The sequence below is a fragment of the Oncorhynchus gorbuscha genome, linkage group LG24 (assembly GCF_021184085.1).
Source record: "Oncorhynchus gorbuscha isolate QuinsamMale2020 ecotype Even-year linkage group LG24, OgorEven_v1.0, whole genome shotgun sequence".
Lineage (NCBI taxonomy): Eukaryota > Metazoa > Chordata > Actinopteri > Salmoniformes > Salmonidae > Oncorhynchus > Oncorhynchus gorbuscha.
The window spans coordinates 36,343,031-36,362,307 of NC_060196.1; the positions used below are offsets into that span (position 1 = coordinate 36,343,031).

The 19,277-nt window shown below is 46.5% G+C and overlaps 1 protein-coding gene across 1 annotated transcript in view; it reads left to right on the plus strand.

Annotated features, from left to right (window-relative positions):
• The window catches only part of LOC124012233 (KH domain-containing, RNA-binding, signal transduction-associated protein 3-like), a 177,451-nt gene that overhangs the window by 133,129 nt on the left and 25,045 nt on the right, over positions 1 to 19,277 (plus strand). Inside the window, exons 3-4 of the mRNA XM_046325709.1 lie at positions 15,097 to 15,213; positions 18,009 to 18,155. Coding sequence (XP_046181665.1) covers positions 15,097 to 15,213; positions 18,009 to 18,155 — 264 coding nt within the window. The remainder of the gene's footprint in view (positions 1 to 15,096; positions 15,214 to 18,008; positions 18,156 to 19,277) is intronic.

Sequence of the window (19,277 nt, forward strand, 5' to 3'; positions counted from 1 at the left end):
TAACAAGACTCAGGACTGGGTACAGGAGGAGGTGGGGAGTTTTTTGTTTGGGGACTCAGCCTCCCCCGATTTTTTTCCAAACCAGCTGCAACACTGGGGAGGGGGAGGATTGTGGGGGTAGACCCAGGGTGCAGGGCACCCCGGAGCCAAACACTGTTCCTGCATCCTGGGATGGTGAGATGGAGGAAGAGGGGGGGATGTCGGGAGTACGGATGTTGTTCTCACCGGTAGATATGGAGCAGGGGAGCATCGGGTGAGTCTCATGTTTTTTATTTGTCTGGGTTTAGAATTTGAGTGTATTACATGTTTTTATTTTTTCATCGGGTCTAATTTTACTTTTGTTAGTTTAAATGTAAGGGTTTAAGGGATTTTGTTAAGAGGAGGGCGGTTTTTAGTTATTTGGAGGGTGTGGGGTTTGATTTTTGTTTTTTACAGGAGGTTCACCTGAGGGATGAAGGGGATGTTAGTAGGTTTAAGAGGGAGTGGGTCAAGGGGGAGTCGGTTTGGGGTGTTGGGGGGGTGCACTCATCGGGGGTAGGGATTTTGTGTGGGCACAGGGAGGTAAAACTGGATGATTCTTTTGTGGTAATGCAGGGGAGGGTTATAGGGGTGGATGTCACGATTGTAAATTTAGATTAGTGGTGGTGTATGGGCCACAAGTGGTGGCAGACAGGAGGTGGACTGTCTGACGCCCCTGTGTGTCACAAATAGGAAATTAGTGATAGGGGGGATTTTAATACAGATTTAGGAAGAGGGGGGATAGCAGTGCAGGCGCCATTGCCGGGCTAATGGCTTGCCATGGTCTGGTAGATGGTGGTCTGCACACTACTCCGAAAATGGACGGTCCTACATGGCGCAACTCCAGGGGGGTTGAGCGGAGGCTCGACTATATTTTTGTACCCAGGTCTTTGGGTAAGTTGTCTGGGCGGCTGTTGTCTGTTTTCTTTTCGGATCACGACGGGGTGCTCCTGCAGGTGGGGTCGCCAGTCTGCCTCTTTGGTAGGGGGTACTGGAAGTTAGATCGGGATGTGCTGGAGGAGCAGGCTTTTGTTGACGGGTTTTATGGTTTCTTTTGGAGGCTTGAAGGCCTCCGGTCCATGTGCGAGGGGGTGTTAGAGTGGTGGGAATTAGTTAAGGTGAGGATTAGGGCTTTTATAATAGGGTATTGCAAGAGGAAAAAAATGGAGGAGAGGAGGGAGGTGGATCATATCCAAAGGTTAATTGAACTCGAATACGAGGCAGGCAACCTCGGCGGGTCGTTTGACTGGGAGAGATCCGCAACCCTAAAGGCGCAGCTCAGGGAGTTGCAGGAGCGGAAGGCTCGAGTTTTCCTGGAGCGTGCGCATAGTTGCTTTCTAGAACATAATGAGACTTGTTCTGCTATGTTCTTTAAGTTGGTTAGGGCCAGACAGAGTAGGAAGGTAATGCATGGTGTTAGGGAAGAAAATGGTAGTATAGTTAGAGAACCAGAGGATATGGTCAGGGTGACAACTGATCATTTCCAAGGTTTATTTAAGGAAAGGGAAATAGATGTAGAGCAGGGAAATGTGTTTTTAGAACACTTGTCCAGGCGGTTGCCGGAGGACATTAGAGAAGTGATGGAGGCCCAGATCTCACGAGAATAGGTTGAGAGTGCTCTTAGGAGGATGGGAAAAGGGAAGGTGCCTGGGATGGATGGGCTGCCGGCTGAGTTTTATCTCAAGTTTTGGGGTATACTTGGACCAGTAGTGCTCGAAGTCTTGAAGGTCATCCTTGAGACGGGGGATCAATGGCTGTTGGTGTGCTGTCACTTTTATATAAGAAGGGGGAAGTAACAGACCTTGGCAACTGGCGGCCGTTGACCATGCTGTGTGTATATTACAAGCTACTTGCAAAGGTTTTAGCAAACCGGTTGCACACAGCCCTTCCCTACGTTGTTCATGAGGATCAGACGTGCGGGGTAGAGGGCCGCTCTATTAGATGGAACCTACAGTTAATCAGGGACTCCATCGCTTGGGTTGAAGATAGAGGACTGCCTTTAATGGTAGCAGCGCTAGATCAGGCGAAAGCCTTCGATTGCGTGAATAGATCCTTTTTATTCAGAGTGTTAGGTCGATTAGGATTTGGGGAGAAGTTTATAGGATGGATTCGTACATTATATGTCGGAGCGGGGTGCCGAGTTAGTGTAAATAGTCACTTGGGTGACGTTTTTGACCTCTCGTCTGGGGTCAGGCAGGGGTGCCCACTCTCGGCTCTCCTCTTCATTCTGTACATGGAGCCTCTGGGGGATGCCATTAGGGCAGACACAGGGGTGGAAGGCTTGCTGATCCCTGGAAGTGGTGGGCTGCGTGTTAAGATGACGCAGTACGCCGACGAAACTTCCTTGCTGTTGTGCAAGGACTCGTGCCTGACAAGGTCCCTTGCCATCTTTGGGGATTTCACCCGAGCGTCGGGAGCAGTTCTGGACCATGCAAAGTATTCCGTCAAGTTTTTCAGAAGATGGCGCGGTAGAACGGATGTGCCTGGGGGGTTATCTCTCTGTGAGGGGGCCCTGAGGATTCTCGGGGTCCATTTTGAGACCTCCGGCTCAGCGACGCTAAACTGGAACATGCGTATCGCAGTGGTACAGAGGAAGCTAGCAATGTGGAAGGCTAGGTATTTGTCTTTTATGGGCAAAGTCCTGGTCCTAAAGGTGGATGTGTTGCCGTCTCTTTTGTATATGGCATACATCTAGGCTTGTGTTTCAGTTTATGTGGAGTGGCAGGTGCGAGTGGGTCGCCAGGGCACGCATGATCTGTCCCATCGGGGAGGGAGGTAGGGGGGTACCACATTTCCCCCTCAAGCTGGACACAAGTTTTGTTTCTTTCTTGTTAACGGAGCTTGCTCAGCCAGTGATACACCCGTCCGGTTACCTCCTGCGGGTGTTTTTCTCGTATCAGGCGAGTGTAACGGCGTTCGTCTGTTGAGTCGGACCGAAATGCAGCGTGTTGGTTACTCATGCCTTTAATGAATGAAAACGCGGTACATGAAATAACTGAAACTAAATACAAAAACAACAGAACGGAACGTGAAACTAATTACAGCCTATCTGGTGACTACAACACAGAGACAGGAACATACACCCACGAAAATAAAGCGAAACTGAGGCTGCCTAAATACGGTTCCCAATCGGAGACAACGATAAGCACCTGACTCTAATTGAGAATCGCCTCAGGCAGCCAAACCTATACCACACCCCTAATCAGCCGCGATCCCAAATAATACAAACCCCAATACGAAAGACAACATATAAACCCATGTCACACCCTGGCCTACCCAAACATATAACAAAAACACAAAATACAATGACCAAGGCATGACAGCGAGAAGCATAATGGTGTGGTCTAACACGGGTCCTCGGGCGGAACAGCTGCCGTGGCACTTTGGTCATGCGGCCAAGTGGCTGCGTGCGCACCCTGAGGTTGAAGTTGCCCGAGTAGGTTTAGATCACAGCCACCTGTACGAGGAGGTCAGAAAGGCAGGGAGTCCGGCGCCTGTAGTGGGCATCTCGGAAGTGGTCTGGGAGGGAGTGCAGGCGCGGGACAACAGGCTCAAGGACCTGAATTGGTTGAGCCTTCATAAGTGTTTGCCGGTACGTTCCATCTTGTACCGGTATAGTTTGGTGCAATCCCTCACCTGTCCAAGATCCTCTTGTGGCAGGGAGGAGACTGTGCGCCATGTCTTTTGCGACTGTGCCTTTGCCGGAGTAGTATGGGCTAGGGCACGGGTGTTGTTAGGTTTGGTAAAGGGGGATTTTGTATTGACGTGGGGCAGGTTAGAGAGGGGTGTAGGGAGAGCGAGAGGGATGGATAGGGACAAGTTTCTGCTCTGGCTTCTCATGAGTCTCTTTAAACGGGGGCTGTGGGAAGCAAGGCAGAACATGGTGAAGACAGGGAGAGATTGGGGGTGGAAGGGATAGTGAGGAGGGTGGAAGAAGATTTTGAGAGGGAGGATGAAGAGGGAGGAGAGGAAGTGGGGGCAGCATGCTGCTCGGGAGAGGTGGAAGGGGGGTTTAGGGCTGGGTGTCATTTAGATTTGTAAGAGGATAGATTAGGGACGGGGAGATAGGGAAAGGTATTTTGTAGGGTGACAGCTCCTTGCATACTGACAGCTCTGACTGCTCCATGCAGGCTGACAGCACCCTGCAGACTGGCAGCTCCTTGCAGACTGACAGCTCCTTGCAGACTGACAGCTCCTTGCAGACTGACAGCTCCTTGCAGACTGGCAGCTCTGGCTGCTTTATGCAGACTGACAGCTCTGACTGCTCCATGCAGGCTGACAGCACCCTGCAGACTGGCAGCTCCTTGCAACCTTACCTGGACCCGAAGGGGAGGAACTAGGACATTAATGGAGTGGGGTCCACGTCCCGAGCCGGAACCACCCCCATGGACAGACGCCCACCCGGACCCTCCCTATGGTTTTGAGGTGCGTCCGGGAGTCCGCACCTTAGGGGGGGGGGTTCTGTCATGCCTTGGTCATTGTATTTTGTGTTTTCGTTATATATTTGGTCAGGCCAGGGTGTGACATGGGTTTATATATTGTATTTTCGTATTGGGGTTTGTAGTATTTGGGATTGCGGCTGAGTTGGGGTGTTGTATGGGCTTGGCTGCCTGAGGCGGTTCTCAATCAGAGTCTTTAGGTAGCCTGGGTTTCGCTTTGTATTTCGTGGGTGATTGTTCCTGTCTCTGTGTAGTTTCACCAGATAGGCTGTAATTAGATTTCACGTTCCGTTTGTTGTTTTGTATTTTGTAATAGTTATTTCATGTATCGCGATCCTTCATTAAAGATCATGAGTAACCACCACGCTGCATTTTGGTCCGACTCTCTTTCTACAAATGAAGAACGCCGTTACAAATAAGGCCTGTTTTTTTGTGATTACTTCAAAATGACAGCAAACAGCTGGGAAATATGGTCATATTATGACACTGGCTTCCACGGCAGATGCAAATGAGCTAGTTTTTATCAGAAAAGAACGTTGTTAAAAATGTTATGTGTCCAACCTACTATCTACATGGATTTCAGAGCACTCTCATCTGAGTGTACCAGCTTTACCAGCACTCAACACCCGTTGAATATGGCTGGTGTCAGTAAACGCCGGAAAAAAGCGCAAATAAGTTGTTTCCAGCAGCACATTTACAGTCACCAATGCTCTGATTAACACGAAAACTTTACTCGCCTAAGCAAATTGGTCAGAGTGGTCTCATGTGTGTCTGGAAGTAGCTAGCCAATGTTATCTTGGGTGCTTGATACTTATTTTCCACCATAATTTGCAAATAAATTCATAAAAAATCCTACAATGTGATTTTCTGGATTTTTTTTTCTAATTTTGTCTGGTCATCGTTGAAGTGTACCTATGATGAAAATTACAGGCCTCTGTCATCATTTTAAGTGGAATAACTTGCACAATTGGTGGCTGACTAAATATTTTTTAGCCCCACTGTATCTGAAAATGTTTCAAACTAGACTATCTTACCTGTATACGGAGACAGGTGTTTTCTTCATCTCCTTAGCTGTCATACTACAAATTCCACTGATTTCAAACCTCAGTCCTCCAGAAAGTGGAGAGCAACACTTATGCAGTTCTATTACGCGATATATATTTTTTTTAAAAGCTGTGTTAGACAGGATTACCTATACATGCTGACCAGCTCAAATAGACAGATGCATGGCAGACCAATCCAAACTCATCTCTTGGCATGTCCAGCCCACTCATTATCTCAGCCAATCATGGCTAGCGGGAAGGTTGCCTACTTTTTCTGTGGCTAAACCAACTAGGCTCAGAATTTAACCATTTTATTCATATTTACAGATGGCATACAAGTTTGTTATTAAGGCACATGAAAGTTCACATGTTCCGGAATGCATTTCTGCCAAAAACCGCATTTAGATTGAAAAACATTTTGCATTCAAATGGCTCTCCTGTGCAGTAGTGACGCATGACAAACGCCACATCTCCTGAAACAAGTCACAATTTACAAATAAATTATAATCAATCCCATATAGTCTGTTCTAACAAAAAAACATCTCTAGTACAGCTAATATTGAAAACAGTCAAATGCATTTGTGAATTAAATCGTTTTAGGCGACATGTTGTGGTTTATTCATTGTTTAATTATTCAAGGCTCCCTTTCTATTTTGTTTTATAGTTGAAATACATGACTAATTAAAGACATGGATGTCTTGTATGCTGTGTGATGACATGCACAAAGGAATGAATGACTGAGTGATATACTGTATATTGAAGTAGTACTTTATGCCAATAAGTCAGTTAGGCTAAAACAGCTACGGTAAACAGGACTCTTAGGCCTCCAGATCCATGTTATTTCAATAACTTAGCTTCTCAAAGATGCCCTTTGGTGGTCCAACTAGCATTAATGGCAACAATGGCTGACAGTAAAATCTATTACGTCATGTATTTCAACGTGCCATACCATTCCGCAGCACCTAGCAAGCTGTGCTGCAGTATGACACAACTTTTAAAGGAACAGCCACTTCCTTTAGAAGGAAGTGTTTGCTTGTTATTATACCAATATGCAACTGGAAAACAAGAGCATCTAGAAAACAGTAATCCCTTGTAGTTGTTTTACAGTATTAGTATTGTGGTGAGATTGGCTTAGAATTGATTTATGTGTAAGCGAAGAGAGGACTGCAGCCCACATCACTGCACGCGCCACCAAAATGTTCCCCTTTTGTCATTTTAAGACTCGCGCACATCTCACCAAATGTGGATCTAGCGTTCCTCTGCCGATCCTTCAGTGCGCTGTGTTTAAGGGACCACCCGCTGTAGACTTCTGACTGACATCATTTTTCATTTGACTCTAAATGTAAAATCAGTGCACACTTGGTTCGCAAAGCAGGTGTCACGCCTTGGTCATAGTATTTTGTGTTTTCGTTATATATTTGGTCGGGCCAGGGTGTGACATGGGTTTATTTTGTTGTGTTTCGTATTGGGGTTTTGTAGGCATTGGGATTGCGGCTGAGTAGGGGTGTAGCATAGGCTTGGTTGCCTGAGGCGGTTCTCAATCAGAGTCAGGTGATTCTCGTTGTCTCTGATTGGGAACCATATTTAGGTAGCCTGGGTTTCACTGTGTATTTTGTGGGTGATTGTTCCTGTCTCTGTGTTAGTTGTCACCAGACAGGCTGTATAGGTTTTCACGTTCCGTTTGTTGTTTTTGGTTTATATAGTTAATTCATGTATCATCTTTTCTTCATTAAAGAACATGAGTAACTACCACACTGCATTTTGGTCCGACTCTCCTTCAACAGACGAACGCCGTTACAGAATCACCCACCACACCCGGACCGAGTGGCGTGGTAACAGGCAGCGACAGCAGGAGAAACGAAAGGAGGAATGGACATGGGAAGACGTGTTGGATGGCAAAGGTTGTTACACTTGGGAGGAGATATTGGCCGTAAGAGATCGCCTCCCATGGGAACAGGTGAAGGCACTTAGGAGAGCAGAGGCAGCCGGAGATAGGAGCCGACGATACGAGGGAACACGGTTGGCAAGAAGCCTGAAAAGCAGCCCCCAAAATTTATTGGGGGTGGCTCAGGGAGAGAGTGGCAGAGTCAGGAGTCAGACCTGAGCCAACTCCCCCTGTTAATCGTGAGGAGCAGCGATCAAAGGACTTCTGGACTTGGGAGGAGATATTGGACGGAAAAGGACCCTGGGCTCAGCCTGGAGAATATCGCCGCCCCAAGGAAGAACTGGAGGCGGAAAGCGGAGACGCGCTGGTATGAATAGGCAGCATGGCGACACTGATGGAAGCCTGAGAGTCAGCCCCAAAAATGTATTGGGAGGGGGCTTACAGGGAGTATGGCTATGCCAGGTAGGAGACCTGCGCAAACTCCCTGTGCTTACCGGGGGGCTAGAGAGACCGGGCAGGCACCGTGTTATGCTATGGAGCGCACTGTGTTTCCAGCGCGGGTGCATAGCCCGGTGCGGCACATACCAGCCCTTCGTATTGGCCGGGCTAGAGTGGGCATCGAGCCAGGTAAGGTTGGGCAGGCTCGGTGCTCAAGAGCTCCAGTGCGCCTGCACGGTCCGGTCTATCCAGAGCCACCTCCAAACACCAGTCCGCCGGTGGCAGCTCCCCGCAACAGGCTTCCTGTGCGTGTCCTCGATCCTGTACCACCAGTTCCAGCACCACGCACCAGGCCTTCAGTGCGCCTCGCCTGTTCAGCACAGCCAGAGCCATCCTTCTCTCTAGCGCTGTCGGAGCCTCCCGCCTGTTCAGCGCAGTCAGAGCCTTCCTCCTCTACAGCGCTGCTGGAGTCTCCCGCCTGTTTAGCGCAGCCAGAGCCTTTCTCGTCTCCTGCGTTGCTGGAGCCTCCCGCCTGTTCAGCGCAGCCAGCGTTTTCCTCCTCTCCTGCGCTGTCAGACTGCATGGAGCAGCCAGATCTGCCAGTCTGCATGGAGCAGCCAGAGCTGTCAGTCTGCATGGAGCAGCCAGAGCTGCCAGTCTGCATGGAGCAGCCAGAGCTGTCAGTCTGCACAAAGCTGCCAGTCTGCATGGAGCAGCCAGAGCTGTCAGTCTGCATGGAGCAGCCTGAGCTGTCAGTCTGCATGGAGCAGCCAGAGCTGCCAGTTTGCATGGAGCAGCCAGAGCTACCAGTCTGCATGGAGCAGCCAGAGCTGCCAGTCTGCATGGAGCAGCCAGAGCTACCAGTCTGCATGGAGCAGCCAGAGCTGCCAGTCTGCATGGAGCAGCCAGAGCTGTCAATCTGCATGGAGCAGCCAGAGCAGCTAGATCCGCCAGTCAGCCATGATCTTCCAGATCTGCCTGTCAACCAGACTCTTCCAGATCCGCCAGCCAGCCAGGATCTGCCGGAGCCAACTACCTGCCTGAGCTTCATCTCAGTACTGGGCTTCCTCTCAGTACTGGGCTTCCTCTCAGTACTGGGCTTCCCCTCAGTACTGGACTTCCCCTCAGTCCCGGGCTTCCCCTCAGTCCCGGGCTTCCCCTCAGGCCCGAGCTTCCCCTCTGTCCCGAGCTGCCTCAGTCCCGAGCTGCCCCTCAGTCCCGAGCTGCCCCTCAGTCACGAGCTGCCCCTCAGTCCAGTGGGGTTCTGGGTGAGGACTATTAAGCCATGGTCGGCGACGAGGGTGGAGTGTCCCAAGACGCGAAGGGGAGGAACTATGGCATTAATGGAGTGGGGTCCACGTCCCGAGCCGGAGCCGCCACCATGGACAGACGCCCACCCGGACCCTCCCTATGGTTTTGAGGTGCGTCCGGGAATCCGCACCTTAGGGGGGGGGGGGGTTCTGTCACGCCTTGGTCATAGTATTTTGTGTTTCCGTTATATATTTGGTCGGACCAGGGTGTGACATGGGTTTATTTTGTTGTGTTTCGTATTGGGGTTTTGTAGGCATTGGGATTGCGGCTGAGTAGAGGTGTAGCATAGGCTTGGTTGCCTGAGGCGGTTCTCAATCAGAGTCAGGTGATTCTCGTTGTCTCTGATTGGGAACCATATTTAGGTAGCCTGGGTTTCACTGTGTATTTTGTGGGTGATTGTTTCTGTCTCTGTGTTAGTTGTCACCAGACAGGCTGTATAGGTTTTCACGTTCCGTTTGTCGTTTTTGTTTATATAGTTATTTCATGTATCGTCTTTTCTTCATTAAAGAACATGAGTAACCACCACGCTGCATTTTGGTCCGACTCTCCTTCAACAGACGAACGCCGTTACAGAAGGTCTCTTTGCTGATCTGTTTAACACTTTTTTTTGATTCCATATGTGTTATTTCATCGTTCTGATGGCTTCGCTATTATTCTACAACGTAGAGAAAAAGTACAAATAAAGAAAAACCCTTGAATAAATAGGTGTTCTAAAACTTTTGACCGGTAGTGTACGTGCACCTCGTCATACATATTTTTGTATAAGTCACCACAGGCCATTAGAAAGGTATAAGGAGCTCCACTGGTACATTTCTAGTTTAGGCTGTGTTTCTGTTGCTCTGTTGTTTCTGTCTTCTCTGTGTCTGTGTTTCTATATCTCTGTATCTCTACTTGTCTGTGTCCCTGTATCTTTGTGTCTGTCTCTGTCTGTCTCTCCTCTCTCCTGTGTCTGACTCTGCGTCTCTCCCCTCCTCTGTCTCTCTTTGTCTCTGTCTCTTCCCTCTGCTGTGTCTTTCTGTGTGTCTGTCTCTCCTCTGTCCTGTGTGTCTCTGTTCTGTCTCTGTGTCTCTCCCCTCTTTGACTCTCCTCTCCTAGAAAACGGCCACAATAATTTATTCTTCTGCTGTTGGCTCGGTCTGTCCTGCTGTCTTCAGCAGAATCGCTGCACGCTGGCTTTTTCTGAACACACCTCTCCTCTCGCAGTGCAATACACACTCTCTCTCTCTCTCTCTCTCTCTCTCTCTCTCTCTCTCTCTCTCTCTCTCTCTCTCTCTCTCTCTCTCTCTCTCTCTCTCTCTCTCTCTCTCTCTCTCTAGCACAGCACAGGCTAGCAGTACAGTAATACATTCAGGAAATGATGAAAAGACGTTAGATGTTGGTCCGCCCCACCCCCCTATGTAGCTGTGATTAATCATAGATCCGTTCCTACTGTTTGGTGTCCTCTGACTTTTTCTTAATCACTGAACCCTCTATCACTCTCCCTGCTATCTCCGTCCTCTGCCAGTTTCCAAGTAGGTTATTTGGCTGTCCCCATAGGAGAACCCTTTTTGGTTCCAGGTAGAAACCTTTTTGGTTCCAGGTAGAACTATGTTGGGTTCAATGTAGAACTCTCTGTGGAAAGGGTTCTACATGGAACCCCAAAGAGTTCTACATGGAACTGAAAGGGTTTTTACCTGGAACCAAAAATGGTTATACTATGGAGACAGCCAAAGAACCCTTTTAGGTTCTAGATAGCACCTTTTCTTCTAAGAGTGTAGTGTGGTGTGTGTGTGTGTGTGTGTGTGTGTGTGTGTGTGTGTGTGTGTGTGTGTGTGTGTGTGTGTGTGTGTGTGTGTGTGTGTGTGTGTGTGTGTGTGTGTGTGTGTGTGTGTGTGTGTGTGTGTGTGCGCGTGCGTGTGCGCGTGCGCGCGCGTGTGTGTGTATTGCACTGCGAGAGGAGAGGTGTATTTTTGAATTTTTGCAATTCATTCCAGTCATTGGCAACCGAGAACTAGAAGGAGAGGTGGCTGAAGAAGGTGTTGGCTTTGAGGATGACCAGTCAAATATACCTGCTGGAGTGTGTGTTGCTATGGTGACCAGTGAGCTGAGATAAGGCGGAGCTTTTCCTAGCAAATACTTATAGATGACCTGGAGCCAGTGGGTCTGGCGACGACTATGTAGCGAGGACCAGCCAACGAGAGCATACAGGTCGCAGTGGCGGGTAGTATATGGGGCTTTGGTGACTAAATGGATGGCACTGTGATAGACTGCATCCAATTTGCTGAGTAGAGTGTTGGAGGCTATTTTGTAAATGACATTGCCGAAGTCGAGGATCGGTAGGATAGTCAGTTTTACGAGGGTATGTTTGGCAGCATGAGTGAAGGAGGCTTTGTTTGCGAAATAGGAAGCCGATTCTAGATTTCATTTTGGATTGGAGATGCTTAATGTGAATCTGGAAGGAGAGTTTAAAGTCTAGCCAGACACCTAGGTATTTATAGTTGTCCACATAAGTCAGAGCCGTCCAGAGTAGTGATGCATGTGTGTGTGTAACCAAAATTAAAGCAGTGGTTCTAGCCAACACACGATTAAGATGCGACTGTTCAGCTCTCATGTGGGCCATCACTATCAGTGCCAGGCAGCACAGTCCTTTCCTAGTCCCATCCAGGCAGTAATGGACCCACACTGCAGAAGTTTAGGACTGGGTTCAGATGACTGTTGTTGTTGAGGTAAACAGATTAGAGATTTAAAAAGCTGATAGCTCTGTTAATGACCACAGGCCCCAGTCAGACTGTGGTTATGTTCCATTACATCCTTTTCCCTTTATAGTGCACTACTTTCTGGTCAAAAGTAGCGCACTATAAAGGGAATATGGGTGCCATTTGGGATGCAGAAACATTTATATCTAATTCCAAACACCCATTGAAGAATGGGTTAGAGAGGTTTTAGTTTGCATTAGTAAAGACAGAGTGATGTCAAGATTAAATCCCTGACATTTAGGCGCCTTAAACAGATTAGATCCAAGGCAAATATCTTTGATCTGTCTGTAAATAGCTAGGCTTTCAGAAAAGCACCAAATCAACAGCACCCCATAGCGCAGCACCAAAACAGCATGTGATATGCTGCCTGACTGTTATCTGTCCTGTTATTTGTCTGAATAAAATGACCGCTTTTACGGAATGATCATTTTTGACATATTTAACTTTTTCATGCTTGACCGTTGTTTACAATACATGATGTATTCCCCCTGGATATAACAGACACAAACTTTCCCATCAGTTCATACTGATGTAAACCTGGCTATTAGGAAACATAACGGACTTTCAGATACCATTGGCACCTTTTTACGGAGCCTCACCATCTGCAGACATCATCCTATGTACAATTGTAATGAGTGGAATTTAACTGGTGTTAGCATACGCGAAGGCCTGTGTACGAGAGCACTAGTGAAACTGACAATATAGGGCCATATGGCCTGAGTTCACCTGAGTGCACTGCCTGCGATTGATCATTGCAATGCCCGTTACTGACCATTGCAACGACAGTTATTGACTATGGCAACTACAATTAATGACCATGGCAACGACAGTTACTGTTGTGAGAGAATAACAGGCAGGAGACATAAGAGCCATAGGTGAGGTGTAGAACAAAATAGGGCTGTTTTTTTTGTCTCTCCTGTCTGCTAATTAATGACCCAGGGAGATGTAGGAGACAGCTGTATAACTCACTGTTAAAGGGAGAGAGATGGTGAGCAGAATAGCTCTGTACTCTGTACCCTCTATCTCTCTCTCTACCTGCTGTCTCTCTCTCTCTACCTGCTGTCTCTCTCTCTCTCTCCTCTCTCTCTCTCTCTCTCTCTCTCTCTCTCTCTCTCTCTCTCTCTCTCTCTCTCTCTCTCTCTCTCTTTCTCTCTTTCTCTCTCTCTCTCTCCTTCTGTCTGCTCTTTTCTCTCTCTCTCTCTCTCTCTCTCTCTCTCTCTCCTTCTGTCTGCTCTTTCCTCTCTCTCTCTCTCTCTCTCTCTCTCTCTCTCTCTCTCTCTCTCTCTCTCTCTTTCTGTCTGCTCTTTCTCTCTCTCTCTCTCTCTCTCTCTCTCTCTCTCTCTCTCTCTCTCTCTCTCTCTCTCTCTCTCTCTCTCTCTCTCTCTCTCTCTCTCTCTCTCTCTCTATCTCTTTCTGTCTGCTCTTTTTTTGTCTCTCTTTTTCTCTCTCTCTCTCTCTCTCTCTCTCTCTCTCTCTCTCTCTCTCTCTCTCTCTCTCTCTCTCTCTCTCTCTCTGTCTCTCTTTCTCTCTCTCTGTCCCTCTCTCTCTTTCTGTCTGCTCTTTTTCTCTCTCTTTTCTCTCTCGCTCCTCTGCTCTTTTTCTCTCTCTTTTCTCTCTCGCTCCTCTGCTCTTTTTCTCTCTCTTTTCTCTCTCGCTCCTCTGCTCTTTTTCTCTCTCTTTTCTCTCTCACTCCTCTGTTTTTCTATCCATCTAATCTCACTGTTTTGGTCTTTGCATGACCTTAAACATAGACATAGAATGGCAAAATGTGGTATTGTATAAAACTTGAATAGTTGAATAGAAAAATATTGTACTATATGAACATGACCGCTCATACGCTTAGAATCCTCATTTCACATAATGCTGTTATAATTGGAAGGATTATGTATGTTAGTTGTCTAAGGCAGAAATGCTGTACTGCGTCCCAAATGGCACCTTTTTCCCTAATAGTGCACTACGTTTAACCCTATGGGCCCTGGTCAAAAGTAGTGCACCATATAGAGAATAGGGTGCCGTTTAAAAGAAAACAAATGACATGTTTATTTGTCACATGCGCTGAATACAACAGGTGAAATGCTTACTTTACAAACCAGTAAGTTACTTAACCAAAAATGCAGTTAAAAAAAAAATGGAGTTAAGAAAATATTTACTAAAAAACGAAAGTAAAAAATGGAATAGAAAGTAACACAATAAAATAACAATAATAAGGTTATATACATTGGGTACCGGTACTGAGTCAATGTGCGGGGGTACAGATTAGTCGAGGTCATTTGTATGTGGTTAGGGGGTAGAGTGACTATACATGAAGAATAAACATGAAGTAGCAGCTGTGTAAAAACAGTTGAGTTGGGGATGTGGGAGGGGGTGTCAATGTAAATAATCCGGGTAGGCATTTGATTAATTGTTCAGCAGTCTTATGGCTTGGGGGTAGAAGCTGTTAAGGAGCCTTTTGGACTAAGACTTGGCACTCCGATACATATGGGTCGCACACCTGGATATGGTTGAAATAGCAGTGTTACGGAGACTCAGTGCTACTATAAAAGATGTCAAATAAAATAGGGATCAGTAAAACATTTTACTCTTGTCAAATGCTAACCATCCTTGCTTGATTTTTGTGCTATTTCAACCTGACCATCCACACTCTGAGCCTCCTCATTTCACATAATGCTGTTATAATTGTAAGGATTATGTGTGTTGGTTGTCAAAGGCAGAAAGATTGCAGTCAGAGTGCAGTATAACTGCAGTATGCTGCAAATACTGCAGTCATTTTGGAGTGTAACTAAACTGCAGTTATACTGACTCATTCTTTCATTTCTGAAATCCAAAATACCAGTCGACTGCAGTTACTGCAATATTACTTCAGTTTCAAAACTGCAATCTTTTTTTTGTAAGGGAAATGGCATCCTTTTCCCTATATAGTGCACTACGTTTGACCGTATGGCCCTGGTCAAAAGTAGTGCACTATATATGGAATAGGGTCTCATTTGGTATATACACCTGGACATGGTTGAGATAACAGTTTTATGGAGACACCCGTGCTACTTCTCATGTCAACCCAAATACGGATTACTTACATTTTGTACTCTTGTCAATTGCTACACTTCTTGTCTATATTTAATCAAAAGCAGACTGTTTGAACCGAAATGTGATTGAAATACATCTGTTTTTGTCTTTATCTCATCAGCACAGTTACTCATTAAACGTCTCTGCTTGTGTTTCTGTTTTAGTTTAACTTTGTGGGCAAACTGCTGGGTCCACGCGGGAACTCACTAAAGAGACTGCAGGAAGACACGCTCACTAAGATGTCCATTCTGGGGAAAGGATCAATGAGAGACAAAGAGAAGGTAACAGCCAAGTCTTTCTCTCCTTCTCTCTAACAGTCAAACATTCCTCTTTCTCCCTCTCTGTCTAGTAAAACCCAAGTCCTCTTCTCTTTCTCTCACTCTCTGTCTCTCTATCTCTCTCTGTTGTTTGTTTCGGGTAAATTGAGGCAGACACCCTCAGTGGAAAGGCATCAATAACCAGCTGAGTTATTGTGGATATGTTCTGTCTTGTTGTGTCTTTCTCCATCAGTCAGTTTGTCATCATGGCTGATTTGTGACATCGATGATCTTCAGTGTCATACGCAAACGTTCCGTTAGATTGTTGTGATCGATTCTCTCTCTGACGGCATAAACTCTGGAACACCTGCTGAACAGATCTGTCATGGAGATGTGCTGAGCTCAGCAGGTTTCAAAACACACACGCATGCATGCAGGAAAACTCTGAAACAAATAGCACAACAAAAGGCTCTTTTCGGGCACATCGTTTTCTGAAACTATGACAGTAAAGGTGCATGCTGGATCTGGAGCAAACTGTCAATCACAGATCACAGATCTCCCTGGTGAGGTAGTGGAGGAGGTGTGTCAAGCATGCCGAGCTGCGTGTGTGAGCGTTTTCTATCATTAAGAGGCGTAATTCTAGAATCGAATTCTAATTGTGTGGATACAGCTGTGTTCTTATAGCTGCCCCGCTGCAAGCCAGTTGGAGATGGATACAATCTCAGCTTCAGTGTATGCTTTATGGCTACGTGTAGAATTCTCATAGAATTCCTCCAATATCTGCCCAAGATTTGTCATCGTCAGTTACACAGAGTGTCAGTGAAAGGATCAAAGGAATGGCCACAGAAGCAACAGGCTGTATAAGGCTTTTCTCTTCTCCTTCTTCCTTCTCTTCCTCTGCTTCTGAGTGTGGAGTTGATGGCACCCCTTTTAGCCAATATGACATAGAAGCATTCAGAGTCTCTGTCCTGAAGTTGCTTTATTGTACGTTCCTTGGGCTGGGTGACGTTTAGGGAGGCATATGCTTCTGGGTTCAAGGTTGGTGTTATGGAAACGAAGGCTAGTGGAGCTTTAAAATGGATGATGAAATTACATGTTGTTGTTGAATTGGGCTTCCCTGTCCTCTGTCAGTCCTCTCAGTCTGCAAAGAGTCCCTACAATACACTGCATCCATGCTGTTGCTGTTGTGGCATACTCCTATTGTTCAGCATGCATAAGAACGCGTCATCTGCAACAACTAACAGCATACATGTTATGCTCTGAACCAAATGGTCTTTCCTATGGAGTTCCTATGGACTCGCATGTTGTTGTCTCAGGCTCTGTGCCTCTTTGTGCCTCTGTTTCTGGGAAGAGAATGGCTGTTTGATAACCAGATTCTCAGTGAGGAATATAAACAGATTCTCTATGAGGAATGTCAACAGAGGGGAGATGCTTGGAGGAGATAGAGGAGGTGACAGCTGTAATCTCCTGCCATGGCCTGCTGAGCACATATAGGAAGACAGTGAGTGTGTGTGTGTGTGTGTGTGTGTGTGTGTGTGTGTGTGTGTGTGTGTGTGTGTGTGTGTGTGTGTGTGTGTGTGTGTGTGTGCGTGTGCGTGTGTGTGTGCGTGTGTGTGTGCGTGTGCGTGCGCGTGCGCGTGCGTGTGTGCGTGTGTGCGTGTGCGTGTGTGTGTGCGTGCGTGCGTGTGTGTGTGTGCGTGTCATTGATGTCTCTTCGGCAGATCCATCAGTAGAGGCAGACAGTATGCACAGAGGAGCCTCTTCCTCGTAAAACACAGATTTATGGCGGAAATTAGCATCTCATCAACATACCACAGGTTTAAAACAAGGTTATTTATAATTACATGATAGACTCTGCCTTGCATGATGCTTCTAGAGGACGGAATGTGTGTGAGTTGGAAGATTCCACTTGAGGAAGGAAGTTCTCAATAGCTAGCAGCATAGAGGCACACCACTAGAGAAGAGGTGAGCATGATTTTGTTCTATTGGACAAGTCAGTCAATTAAGAACACATTCTTATTTACAATGCTTGCCTACTTGTAAAGGCCCTCCGACCTAACCCTCCCCTAAACCGGACAACGCTAGGCCAGTTGTGCGCCGCCCTATGGGAATCCCGATCATGATTGGTTGTGATACGGCTCGAACCCGGGTCTGTAGTGACACCTCTAGCACTGTCTTAGACCGCTGCACCACTCGGGAGAGTGTTGCCGGCTGTGCTGTAGTTTTACTTAGGGTTTGCTGTCCTATTTTGGCCCTTCAATTACATATTGCCTCTTTCTGTCTGGATGAGATGGCCCATTGAGATCTATTTTGGTTGGGTCCTATTTACACTATACTATGTAATGTATTACATGTACAGTATAGAGTGGTGCACTCCTTTATGGCATTAGAGGTTTGATCAGTATTGTGATTGTATTACAATTAGGGCTGTCAAACAATTTTAAAAAATGTAATTAAGTTAATCGCAGGATTTGCTGTGTTTAATCTCAAATAAACACAATTTCTGAATTTGCTCAAATTGAGCAGTAATTTCAGATTTTTTATTAAAAAACAATAAAACAAAATGTGTGCACTTACATTTTTAAAAGTGAACTAGAGTTAACTGATTAACTCCGACAGCCCTAAATAAAGTACGTTTAAATTCAATAATCAAGTCAAACAGATTTGCTGGATCAGTCTTGCTGATCCTGTGTGGATTAAATAAACTCTGAGGTGTAATTGAGGTGCCGTTATAATAGGCCAAGTTAAAGCACGTTCTGACAACTTCTGGTGTAAAAAGGGGCTTTATAAAGACATTTGATTGTCTTATGTTCCACCAGGAGGAAGAGCTACGGAAGAGTGGAGAGGCCAAATATCAGCACCTGAACGAGGACCTCCATGTCCTCATAGAAGTGTTCGCTCCCCCTGCAGAGGCCTACAACAGGATGGGTCACGCACTGGAGGAGATCAAGAAGTTCCTCATACCTGTACGTACTGACACCTACACACACATTACTGTTACCCTGTCCTCTTTTTATTTTATCCAACATATGAACAAAATATATCAGCTAGCTAGTCAATCAATCAAATGTATTTATAAAGCCCTTTTTACATCAGCGGAGGTCACAAAGTGCTGTCCAGAAACCCAGCCTAAAACCCCAAACTGATAGCAATGCAGGTGTACATCAGCTACTCTGCTTCTTTTGTGCAACATGTGATTATACTCTGTGTCAGTGGCTGCATTGAACACCCAGATAGTAGAGTAAAGGTTATACAGGAAGTAGCAAGTGGCAGAATTCTGGTCCAGTCCAGTCACAATCCCTCTGCTTCTACAAGCTAGCCAGCTGAAGTAGTTGAACCACTATCCCACTCTGTCTGATTGGATGCACATCCCTGTGAGGGAAGGGAAGTCATGGGGATAACTGACAAAAGCTGAATAAGAGAGTAACACAGTCAGACAGGAAGCACTCAGCACAGCCTAACCCTCTCTGGGACGCCCATACATCACGTTTATTTAATCTTACTCAATGTATTATGGATGTGACTGATCTGTCCCATGCTATTATGGAAGAATAGTATGATCTCTCCATCCCATGTTGATATGTTTGATCGTTCCAGTCTCACTCCGAGCCATGATGATTTATTTCCGGTCATGAATGACGTCTTTAAATTTCCCTTACAAACACACAGAGATGTGTTGATATGGAGGAGACACAAGACAATCGTCTCCATGGCAGCATGATTAAACGCTGATTTCCATATTAATTGCTACGTTCCATTGAGTGGTGAATACAACTGTGTGCGATGATAAAGCACACACACAGAGAGAGAGACGATTGTGTGTGACGATAAAAAGCCAAATGGGGTTCCTGGGTTTTATCAACGGGGGATCAGGAGTGTGTTGCTCTGCCTGAGGAGCAGCGGTCACAGCAGCATCATGACACGCATGAGCGCATGCACACACACACACACACACACACACACACACACACACACACACACACACACACACACACACACACACACACACACACACACACACACACACACACACTGCTTGGTCACAGAAGCACTGTATAGTACATTAATTAGACATTCCTACAGGGCTG